At 31.9% G+C, this 12,903-nt stretch overlaps 1 protein-coding gene across 1 annotated transcript; it reads left to right on the plus strand.

Moving 5' to 3' along the window:
- The first annotated feature begins 11,722 nt into the window (after nt 1–11,722).
- Nucleotides 11,723–12,151, plus strand: LOC131860370 (brassinosteroid-responsive RING protein 1-like). Its single transcript, XM_059214772.1, has one exon. The coding sequence runs from the start codon at nt 11,723–11,725 to the stop codon at nt 12,149–12,151; it is 429 nt and encodes a 142-aa protein (XP_059070755.1).
- Nucleotides 12,152–12,903: the final 752 nt, after the last annotated feature.

Raw genomic sequence — 12,903 nt, forward strand, 5'->3', positions numbered from 1 at the left:
GCTATAAAATGTCGATACGGCGCTGCCCTAGTTGACGGGACGATGGCGCCCGGCGTGCACACGGTCCTCTGAAAAATCCGCGAAATGAAGGGGGATCTGTTCGTCTCTGCACAAGGATTCTAGATCTTCAATTTCAGTCGTGTACCTGCAACCTACACACAGAAAAGCGAAGACAATTGGGGGGTTAGGGATTAGGGGTTTGCCTTTAGGTCAAACCCTGGTTTTGGAATTAACCAAGAAATGAGAAATGCTGTAAATGTAAATGTATGTAATGTAAAACAAGTACTAATACCTTGTTGTAAGGATGTTTGTATCCTTATATGCGAAGGTATAGATGTTGTTGTTTGTTGTATGTTGTATGTTGTAGCATGTAATGTGTTGTAAGTGATCTCCTCTTCAATGGTTGAATCCTTGTCTTGAATGCAACACTTAGCCTTGAATGGAGACTTAGAATGATCAATTGCTTGAAGGAATGCTTGAATGCTTGAATGCTTGAATGTTTGAATATCGTTTTCACCTTTTTCCCTCCTCCTCAAATGAGAGAGGAAAATTAGTTTATATACTTGCCAATTAGGGTTAAAAGACTGATTTTCCCGACCTTAGGCCGACCAGGAAATGTTATTTTCCAAATTGCAAACAAAAAGACCCGAAGTCCCATAGGAGACCGGGCCCAAAATAGGGCCAGGGACCAGGGCGTTGGGCGCCATGGTCCTGGGGGACCAGGGCACTGGGCGCTCTGGTCCCACCTCCCGGGACAGCAGGGTGCAAGGAGGATCAGGCCAGGGTGCTGGAAAAATGCAGTTTTTGGTGTCGTGAGCAAGTTTCGGGGTCTCCATTCAGGTTCAGTGTTGCGTCGCCATCGTGAAGACCCAAATGCAGTCGAAATTGCAAGTGTTGCAATTTTAGGATGCTACAAACATATTCCCCAAGTTACTTACCTAATGTCCAAGTGCTATAAGGATTAACAATTTTCATAAACCTTATGGAATTTGTCAAATTGTAAGGGTTAAGTTCTCCTTAGTCAAACCCCTAGTAGACCAACTTTATAAATTGAAGAAAAGACTCAAATGTAGAAAGCAAGTGTTATAGACCTAAAATAATATGCTCTAATATTTTTTTGACAATTATACTATGGCGCTCTTATAAATGCTTATGAATAGAACCCTAGCATGCTTCATTAATAACTCTTAGATTATCCATTTTCAATTAGGGTCATTTGTTAAACACAACATCCTAGTGAGTAACTTCATGCAATTTAAATTTTGGTCAGCTCATAACGACTAGTGAAAGAGGAATTTTTTTAATTTTAAATTTAATTTTGAAACTTTATGAGCTAGATTTGTGGTCATACAGATAATCTAGATTAGGTCAACACTTGTGTATCCAACCAAAGAGAAAAAATGTCACTATAAAATCTAGATTAGGTCAACACTTGTGTATCCAACCTAGAGAGAAAAAGGTCACTATAAATGGAATGGAGTGAAACCCCAAAATGTGTAATGATGAAATAATGAATGGGTCTATTTTCTAAATTCTATGCAAATTATACCATCTTGCACATTATTCAATGCATTAATATTTTATTTACCTTGGATATATGTTTTATTCTAAGTGTTACATTACATTGGTTTATTGTGACTTTACTTAGATCGTAATATTTTTTACAATAGATAGGATAGGATAATTAAATGCACACATCCTCCTCCATTCATGTGAGATTTTAATCTTTTTCCTTATCCTCATAGATTTGGAGATTTAGTTGAAGTGGTCCCTTGTTTTTTAGTTTTTTAGTGTTTTTTGTTTTTTTTGCCTCTTCTTCACTTTCATATACTTAGAATCGCAATGATTATTTATTCTAACCTTTTCATTCCATTTATTTCATCATAAAAGTCTAATATATTAAGAAATTTTGCACGAATATCGCAAGAAAGTAATTCTTTTATGTTATTTTGATTTCAATTAATCAATTGTATTTAATAGTTCAATAATATCTATCATTTGATATATATATATAGATAATTGTCTTAATATGTAGTAATATTAATCAATGCAAAATTTATATGATCTTGATCAATTTTATTTAATTAGAATTTTTAAAGTTAGGTATGCATTTTTTAGGCTTTTAATCTATGTTGTACCTAACAATAGTGGAAGACATTACTTCCAAAACTATTTCATGGAAGGTGTTGTATATTTAATATAAGTGATGGACAATATATCTATGAGTTAGACTAAATTAAATTAAACATAATATCCACCATAGTGAAAGTAAATATTATTGTGTTTTCTCAGCAAAATCTTAATGTATGTTTCATTCCAACACCTATAGGCAGAAAAATATACACTTTATCTAGGTTATACGTTGTGTGATGGTTTCAAATAGTTATTTAGTTATGAAAAGATCTCTTCTCCTTCAAAAAATATTGAAACCTCAAACTTCCTCGCAAAACATTTATGTATGGATGTATGGAAAAACTTGAGTTATGCAAAATTGAGTTAGTTCTTGATACATTGTGAGTCCAAAATAATAGTATAGGCCATAAAGTTGTTTGATACATCATCCCATTTGAATTTTTTTTCATTTCAAGCCCTTTCTTTATCTTTTCTTAGTGAAAGTTGTACTATAGGTGAAGTAACAAGAGGAACCAACCTTATCTATAGGTTGTCTCAACTATTATAGCCCTAAATCTGTGAGACCATCCCATGTTTCACTAGGTCACTGAGTTGATATGTCAATAGGGGTACAAACCTTAGTGATAACAATAATATCATAAAATAAAAAAATGCACATAATTTTGAGTCCAAATGGCTAAGTTATGGTCTTCCAAAATTGGGGTTTGAAAGTAAAATGATTAATAGAGAGGGATCCCTTTTTTCAGTGATGAAATTAGAAAACCATATGATTAAACCAATACACACAGAACAAAAAAAATCTTTACACATAGGTACATAAATTATGATGATACAAATACAAATCAATAGGTCTAGGGGGAAAAATAACCTTGTCTAAACCACAAACTTGAAAAATGATAAATTTCATATAGAACTGGGGGTTCTTTTCTCTCTTGGATTCCATAGAAGGGTCTATTTTACCTCAAAATGACCAACATGTTAGATGTACTATTCAATCCCCTATTTAAAAACTAGCTTTCTAATCTTCAATTTTGATGAAACAAAAGCTAAAATTGACTTTCTCGAGCCTTCTAGATACCATGGAACAAAGAAAAATTATACCAATATAACCAAAAACTGCAATCATCCATATTTTAGAAAAAACAATGATAAACCTTAGAAGTTTGATTTTTTTTATCAAACTATTCTAGTTCTCCAAACCATCTAGGGATGCAAGTGAAAAGAATATTGTATATAAGATAAATATACATAAAAGATAGGGTTGACCTTGCAACATGATGGTTGTCATGAGCCCTGTTGATAGGGCAATCACATGTTCAAATCCCAGGCTTGCCAAGGTTCGTGTTTAAAAACAAGTTGAAGGTCTGATGGTGGTCTTGTTCAGTTGGTGTGTTGGGGTCGTGTTGCTATGGCATACAATCTTGCTATCAAGGTGTGTTGGTAGTCCATGTTGTAATCAATAGTGCCACACATAGGTGTTAATACGTTGTGTTGTGCTTGTGCTTGAGAACTACAGTTGTGCCCTCACCAGTGTAGGTTGTTCGAACTAGAGTAACAAGGAAAATCTTAGAGTGATAAGGATCAAGTGCTAAGGAGGCCCTTCTAGAGAGATAAGGAGGTAGAGGACAAGGAGTGATAAGGAGCCCCTTGTTGGAGAGATAAGGATATAGCAGGAAAGCAGTGATAAGGAGTGAAAGTTGGAGAGATAAGGAGTTAGGAAGGAACGAAGTGATAAGGCATACCCAAGATGAAGGAGAATTGAGATTAGAAAGAGACAAATTAGGGAGATGTTAATACCTTAACATGTGAAAAAATTACCACAGGGATGAGGTCCATCATTATGACCCCATTGGTTCATAGCTCTAGTCAAAGTGATTACCAAAAATTAAAAAATATACATACAAGATAAAAGGAACCTTATAGCATATCAAAATAAAAAACTAAAAACATATCCTACCACAAAATTTTTATCATACTTTCTATTTTGAAATATTTCAAAGATGCAAAATAAGTTCAATTCTTTCAAATATCAAACTTGTTATACTTGTGTTGTGATAATTGCAAATACAAATTTGCAAGTCATTATAGCCATTGTTACACAAGAATATGCACCTTCAATTGCTTTGAATTTTTGTACCAAGTAGCATTCATGGAGGGATATTGGTTACATAAATGCTTCATATTTTTACCCCCATATAATAGCTAAAAGATGTCACACGTGTTATATTTTACACAAATATAAATTTGTTTACTTTATTCTAGGATGAAACATATTTCCAATAGAAATAAAATTAGCATAATCAAAACATATGAACTAAATTAAACATACCTAATTTTTTAATAAAAACTTTTCATACAATTTACTTGTTCTAATTGACAATAATAACATTTACTAATATGTTTTAATTCTTAATATTTAAAACCTATATTTCACTTTCACATTTATATGCATTTCTATATTCCAGTTTATAAACGTCTTCGATTCTGAGCCATGAGAACACAAATGGGAACCTGGTCTCCCATCTCCCATATAAACACTCAATAATAACACTCAAATAAAATTTAAATATTGAGGACAACAACACTTATTTACTAAGATACTTATATTTCACTTTCAAATTTAAATGCATTTCTATATTTCAGTTTATAAATGTCTTTGATTCTGAGCCATAAGATCACATATGGGGACCTCATCTCCTACATAAACACTCAACAATAATACTCTAATAAATTTAAATATTACGGACAACAACACTCATTTACTAATATGTTTTAATTCTTAATATTTAAAACTTATATTTCATTTTCAAATTTAAATGCATCTCTATATTTCAGTTTATAAACGTTGTTGATTCTGAGTCATAATATCACAAATGGAAACCTCATCCCAGACATAAACACTCAACAATTAAAACTAAAATATTAACTACAACGACACTACAACAATTTAACCAATTTAACCAGCTCAGATACATACATATTAAAAAAAAAATTAGATTCAAAACCTAAATTTTATTTGCTTATTCAGTAGCAGATTCATTCCACACAGTTTGGAGTGCATTCCATAGGGCGTGAACTGCAACATCAATGACTGAAATTTCCCCAAGTTTAAGCAAATTTGTCAGTATATCAGACTTGTGAGGAGTGGATAAACATTGTTAGCATTTCACAGACAGAAATTGAGATTTTTTTATGGAAATTTGTTGTTTTTTGGAAACTGCGCTCACTACAGTGGCTCAAGTTTCGAAACGTGGGATGTAGATTCATTCCAGAGAGCTTGGAGTGAATGCAGATTCTTTCCTGGTTTGGTTCGGATTCACATCATGGGTGAGAAGGCTGCTAGGTTACTTTGGGATGAGCTTTATCACAAGTACTCACTTTCACAATGCTTATTCATACATTTTGTTGTAAATATTTGTTTTAGAATGGATTGAATTCTATCTCTTTGTTATAGAAGACATTTATTTTAGTTGTAAATATTTGTTTTACAATGGTTTCGAATTTTATTTTTTTGTTGTAGAGGTTTATTTTACTCGTGAGATTTAGGATGTCAATTGTATTTGGGTTGACAAAATTATTATTTTTAGCTTATTTAAAGTTTATATGTGAAACAATTAATTTTATATGTTGAATTTGTTATTAATTTTCTTTAAATTTTTTTTATCATTTTTATATGATAATGGTGTTGCATAATTTAGGATGTATGGTACATGGTTATAATAGGTATTCATGCAAGGTTCTTTGATGGTCTATAAAATTATGTCAATAAGAGATCAAGAATATTTGGTATGTTGAACATATAATTTTATTTGTTGGTTTCATTCTAAAATATTCTCTATTAACATATCTCATTTGTTAAAAAGAGATACACATAAAGACACTAAGAATTAGATCTACAAAGCTTACATAAAATTATTTGTATAGAATCTATGGACAGAAATCAACACTATTTGAAGTCCTATAACCATATAGAAGATGCTAGTATTATTCCATCTAGGTCTATGGGAATGGGTTTCATCTCAATTCACTTTCACAATGTTTGTCCATACCTTAAGTTCTATGTTTTCAAGTGAACTTTCAATTTCAATTGATTATGTAAGGGTTATGCTAAATTTAATTTTTTTTAAACATAATGTTTTCAATTTTATGTTTAATATAAAATAAAATTCTATATAGATTATAAATCGTAGTGTGATTAATAATTTTATGTTTGTAAAATTTGATAATCCAAATTTGATATTATTAATTAAATTCAAGTTGATAGAAAATTTATTTATATATTATTTTAAAATTATGGTTAATGTATTTATTTTTATAATAATTATATAGGAGATGATGTAGATTTCTCTCATTGCAAGGTTTTACTTGTGTTTTCTTTCTATTCGATCTATTCGGTCTATAATCGTGATGTTGTTCTTCCTTCCAGGGTTATCATTCCCTCTTACTAAAACCTTGTGTTTTACCAAATATATAATTTTTGCTATTTTGGATTCGCCTCCATAATTTTCCACTTTATTTATAGTGTGACTCGTACTATGTTGGTATTGAAAACATTGTGGGGCATTTTATAAAGTTAGATCAAGCAACTACAAGTTTATCCCACACAACCCAAACTTATATCCTTGTGGAATAAGATTTGTCCAAGCCTCTCCTAGTGAAAGTTGTTTTCACAAGTGGAGATTGTTCTTGGAGTCAAACTTTGGATTAGGAATCTACATACCCTTTTTATTTTTTTTAGTTCTTTGTCAACGAACATTTGGCATATGATTGTTCACACCTTTCGGTCTTGTTGGGACCTCCAAAATTTGGCTAAATTTTGAGGACCCATGTAAAAGTTTGCCTTGCAGCACTCAAAAAAGCAAGCATAATCTTACCCAAGTAGCTCCCTTTGGAGAGCAATATTTTAAAGCCCAATGAATTTTGTGCAAAATCACTTTGGGATAGTGTTGAGGACTTATCAAAGATGGTATTGATCAAATTGCAGCATCCCATAATCAAATTAGATGCATTTTTGAGGAACTTTATTGGAGGGGTCAACAAGGGTTCAATACGTGCACATTTTTAGAAAAGACTGAGTAGCCTACTTTGGAGGCTTGCATCTCACACCCGATTGATTGTCATGAGAAAATTATCATTCCCATGTGTTCTCTACAATTTTGTGTGCCCCTCTGTTCATTTGCAGATTCCCAAGACTTCGTTTGACCTATTTGCCAAAGTCGGACCATTTGCAATTTGTTAAGTTTTGCATAGTGAAAAGTGTTTCAACAGGGCTCACTTTGAGATTTTTTAACTTGCATCTGGATGATTATTTTAGCTAGCTCTTATTTTTATGTGATTCTTTGTAACTAGACGATCTTGTATGCAAGGTTCTGGCTCTTTAAGACATCATTTTTTATCTTTTCAAAATTGATTTGAAACAAGGTTTCAATTGGGCTTTGACAAGTTTTAGTGCATAAACAACTAAGTACTCAACTTTGGCGATTAAAATATGTCACCTCATAAATTTTCAAGTGGATTTACTTTACATTATAGTTCACAATATATCATACTACATGCTTGCTGGGTGCCATGGTCTCATGTGGTCATTTGAGCAGTTTTTAAAGATGGTTTCCAGAGCCTCCGAGCTAGATTTGGTATCCCAAAAAAGTTGCAAAATTCAAAAAACAGAGAATGTCACGGGTTTTGGTATGGTCTCAAGAGTCTCCAGTTTAGTTTACAAAGGAAGTATCCCAATTTAGCAAGCCCCATATTTTATTTTTATTATAATAGCTTCTCACAAATTTTCTGGCTCCAGGATACCCATTGGCCCACAGTGAAATTAAAAAATTACAGTCATAACTAATGTCTAAATTTTATTTATTTTAAAGTGTTTTAAAATGAAATTTAAAAGCAACTTTTGAATGTTCCAAAGGTCTAAATGATTTACCTTTTGATTTCTAATTGCATGGGAAGCCTTGGCAAAGTGAAAAAATGAATCTCAGCAGGACAAAATTTTGGGAGGGTTGTATGGCTTCTCAGGAGCTCGATCTTTGAGAATATTTTTGGGGTTGATTATGAGCTGCAAACATAGGTTTCTGCCTCCCAAGTGGTCCCCAAACCTTTTCTCACATATTGGAAAGAATTTTATTTCTATTTCAAACATTTTAATTTTGTGGGTAAGCTCAAAAACGACCTAGCAACAACAATTATGAGCTTGAAAATTGATTGTAAAGTGCATGGTTTTCAGGAAGGGTGTTATTTTTACGAGAAGTAAAATGTTGTTGCAATTAAATCTGATTTTCACTCCAAGTGAAAAATTTTCAGGGGAAAGGCATTTTTAGTTGGAAAGCAAGGAAAAGGGAATATTTTTAGATAAAGAGCAGTAGGGAAAGTGCATATCAGAGGGAATGTTTTTCTGTTGCAGAGGGTGGAGGAGGAAGGAGAGGTGTCAAATGCAGATAAGATTTGAAAAAAACATGTCGCAAAGTTGGAGCAGATCTAAAGCTTATTTCTTCTTTTATTAATTCTTCATTCTTCTTCTTTGTAGAGGTTCTTGAATTTTTTATTTTCCAAGCATGTAAATAAGTTAGTCTTGATTTTTAAGTTCCAGGTTAGTTGTGTTAATGTAGTAGTTTGATTTTACTAGCAGGTCCATCAATGTCTCGGATTGTAGTGTTATTGTCATGAAATTGTCTCCAGATTTGTATACTTTGGTTAAATGAATTGAATACCTTCAAGGGGTTTTGATTCAACTTTACCGGTTGTCTATAAATGTATTGTTTTTTCACTGATCTCTTTCAAGGAGAGAGTTAAATCTCTTTGTTCAAACAATTGTAATCTCAAGTTTTGTATTCAAATCCATACAAATTTATGAATATCAAGGGTATTTTTAAATTTTCTTCACAGTGTTTTATGTGATAGTAATGTTTATTCATGAGTTTCTTCCAAGCTAAGAATTAAAGGTTTTGAGTGAATGTTTGTGGGTTTTGATGAACACCTTGGATTTGTAAGAAGAATTTAAATGATAGGATATGTGGATTTGTTAATGTAAGGCATTAACATCTAAAATGCACCAATTGAGTTCCACTTTTTTATAAAATGTCTACTATGGTTTCATATTTGACTCTGTAACTCAGGATCAAGCACTGGTCTATTGAAGGCTTGGTATGTTTCCAAAAACAAATCAAATTATCAAAATCATATATACTCTCATGCATGAATAGATGATACAAAATCAGAGTTAAGCCTATTCTAGATTTAAATCATGCATATTTGATTAAATGGATTGAGAGCAATTTACTTAAATGTAATACTATGCTGAAATGTATGGGAATCCAAGAGTATTGCCAAGGTCTACCCGCCTAGGCCTTGTAGAGCCTGAAGCGAAGAGGAAATTGCTTATTTCCTATTAATTGGCCAAATCCTATGTTAAGATTGAGTATAAAGTTTGGCTACCTTTTAGGTCTTAGCATTTTGTTGATTTGGGGAACCAACTGGACTTTAGATCTTCGTCACGGTGGAAGAATTATGTACATGAACATCTTACTATAGATGTGAGCAAGGATAGGATTTCAGACCTTTGGTTGATAATGGGTTGGCAATCCCCTCTCCTTCTAAGAAACCTAATGTTGTTCCTCCTCTTTTGGTTCCCATCTCCCTTTTTGCAAGTGGTGTTAGTGTGCCTCTTCATTTCAGTGTTCATCTTTAGATTTTTTTCTCACCTTCCATTTTAAAAGAACAACCAAATACATTAGAATTTATAATAAAATTTATTCAAAATTTAATTAATTAATATGTATGCATGTATATCAAGTATATATATGCATATACATACTTACATACATACATATACATATAGATATGCATATATATACACACATATACATACATAGATAAACAAATATATCTTATTACATACATGCTTTTAACTGAAGGCTAGAGTTTTATTACCTATATAATTTTTTAATTAGAAAGTAATAAAAATTTATTATAATTTGCAAGAGTTTTATTACCTATATAATTTTTTAATTAGAAAGTAATAAAAATTTATTATAATTTGCAACTTGTTGTTATCTAAATCATGTTATACTTTTTTTTTTACATTAAGAGAAAATCAATTTTATAGAATAGACAAATTTATGAAGTGGGAGTATCTATATTATTATTATATATAAGGTGATTTGGATGAAGATATTGTAATTTTTCAATTAAAAAATATGTATGGATAGTAAAAGTTCATTCTCATAATTAAGAAAAAAATTGCATTAGATAAATATTTTGAAAATCAATTGTTCTAACTAAAAAGAATGTAGTAGGATAGAATGTAAATATATACTAATAAATATTGTGAAAGTTGATTTTTCTAACTAAAAAGTATATAATAGGGTAGATTGTATGTGATTTTCACAATGTTTATTTAGTACATGTTTACATCAGTAAGAAGAGTAAGTTGTAAGTACAACTATAAGGAGAATTGATGGTTTGAAAGTTGTTAAAAATGTTGATTAATTATCAAAAGAATCATGGTTGTTTGATAAATGATTTATAATGATGTTCTTAAATTCGATTTCTTTAAAATTCATGTGTATCTATCATTTCGCAATCTCATCCTTCAATAAGTTCATAATCAATGGGTGCAAATTAGTCAAGTTTCTTGGTGACTTTAACTCACATATAAAAGATATAGCATAACGTGTTTCTAGAACACTACATTTTCTATTATTATTATGAAATGGACACTCATAAATTTCATGGATTTATTATTATATTTCAAAAATACAATTGAAAGATGTGATTTATTTATTATACTAGATCTTCAAATATAAATAATACAAAAAAAAAAAGGTAATCTCTACCTTAATTAGACCATTAAAAATCAAAATTGTTCCATTGCAAATTCCTATGTGTGAAAAACTCAATTCATCCCATAATAGCATACCAAATAGCTCATTCATGAAAAAGGATATTGGATTCATAAACACATCATATTTTGAAAGACGTATAATAATTAAAACATGCCACGTGTTATATTTTACATAAATAAAAATTTGTTTGATTTATTTAGATGCATGTATCTAATATAAACTGAGGTTACAAATGGGACCTCATTCCCAACATAACAAGCAACAATAACACTCACAATAAGATTTAAATCTTGATGACAACAATCACAACACTACAATTTAATCAACACACTATACCAATACCCACATAGGTGGAATCTTTTAAATTCAAAACCTAAATTTGATTTTCTTACAAATTTACTGGATGTCTATTTAGCAGCAGATTCATTCCACACAGTTTGGAGTGCGTTCCATAGAGCTTGAAGTGCAACATCAATGACGTAAATTTGGTCAAGTTTAGGTAAATCTGTCAATATATCAGACTTGTCAGGAGCGGATAAACGTTGTTAGCATGAAGTAATGTGAAAGCGAATAGACAACCAGACTAAATGTGACAAATTCAATGCTACAACGTCAGAGATTATGTCAGGAGAAAAAACCCTAATTTCCATGCTCATATATTTGGTGGCATGGGTTCCTCCCTTATTCAGAGAAGTCTTTTCTGTCATAAAATTTATTCAAGTTTTGAATTGGGGCATCGGTGAATCATGGTATTTACTACAAACTTCTCTGCTCTGGTTATTCCAAGATATGCCGTTGCCTTAGCACTTACCTTAGCTTATATAGCAAATATAACGCAATGGCTTTTGTCTTGCCTGGGACTTGCTGAGCAGCAAAGCATTTCAGGGAGAAATTCTGCAGAAACACCCTCTGCCATTTCTATTTCCTCTATTCCTGCTTGCAAGATCAGGGACAGTTTGCCATTGTCTACAATGGCTTCTCTAGCAGATGGGTTTTGTGAGGATGTTATGTGTGCCGTTTGCTTGAGCTCTATCCACAAAGATGAGAAAATTTGGCGGCTGATTAATTGCCGCCATATTTTTCATAGGGAGTGTTTGGATAAGTGGATTGAAAACTATCAGAATACGTGCCCTCTCTGCAGATCTTCTCTGCTGCCAAAACAGAGAGATTTTTGATGACCAAGACAAGGGAATGATGGTGTATTTGGTATTCCTCTACAGAGATAGAGAGAGTGATTTCACAGACAGAAATTGAGATTTTTTTGATGAATATTTGCTATTTATTGAAAATGGCGTTCACTACAGTGGCTCAAGTTTCCAAACGTGGGGTGTAGATTCATTACAGAGAGCTTGGAGAGCATTTACATCGTCCCCTCTCCCGTACAATATGTTTGACTGAAAATTTGAGCCGGTTGAGAGCTGCCTTCTGTTCTTGCTAGAATGTAGCCCTATGAACAGTAGTCGTAAATCAATAAAGAAAAACAAGATTTACTAATTTGCTTTATGTGTTTGCTCTTGTTATATGATTTTGCAATCTAATAGACGAATTTTCAATATGTTTATCCTTTTTTTCTTGCTTTCAGTTAAAATGGCGAGAATACAGCTGGGTGAGAAGGCTACAGTGATGAAGGCCTCCATGATTGCATGCCTGCTAGGTCACCCTAGGATGAGTTTGACCGCATTTCACTTTCAAAATGGTTATTGATACATTTTGTTGTAAATGTTTGTTTTAGAGTGGATTTGGATTCTTATCTCTATGATATCTTGAATTAGTAGATGAAATAATTAATTTTATATTTTAAATTTGTTATTCAGTTTTTTTAAATTTTAGTTATTTTTTAAATGGTCTAATGTTTTTTCATAATTTAGGATATATGGTAGATGGGTACACAATGGTAGATGGCCACACAAGGTATCCATGCAATGTT

This window comes from Cryptomeria japonica, chromosome 11 (assembly GCF_030272615.1).
Source record: "Cryptomeria japonica chromosome 11, Sugi_1.0, whole genome shotgun sequence".
Lineage (NCBI taxonomy): Eukaryota > Viridiplantae > Streptophyta > Pinopsida > Cupressales > Cupressaceae > Cryptomeria > Cryptomeria japonica.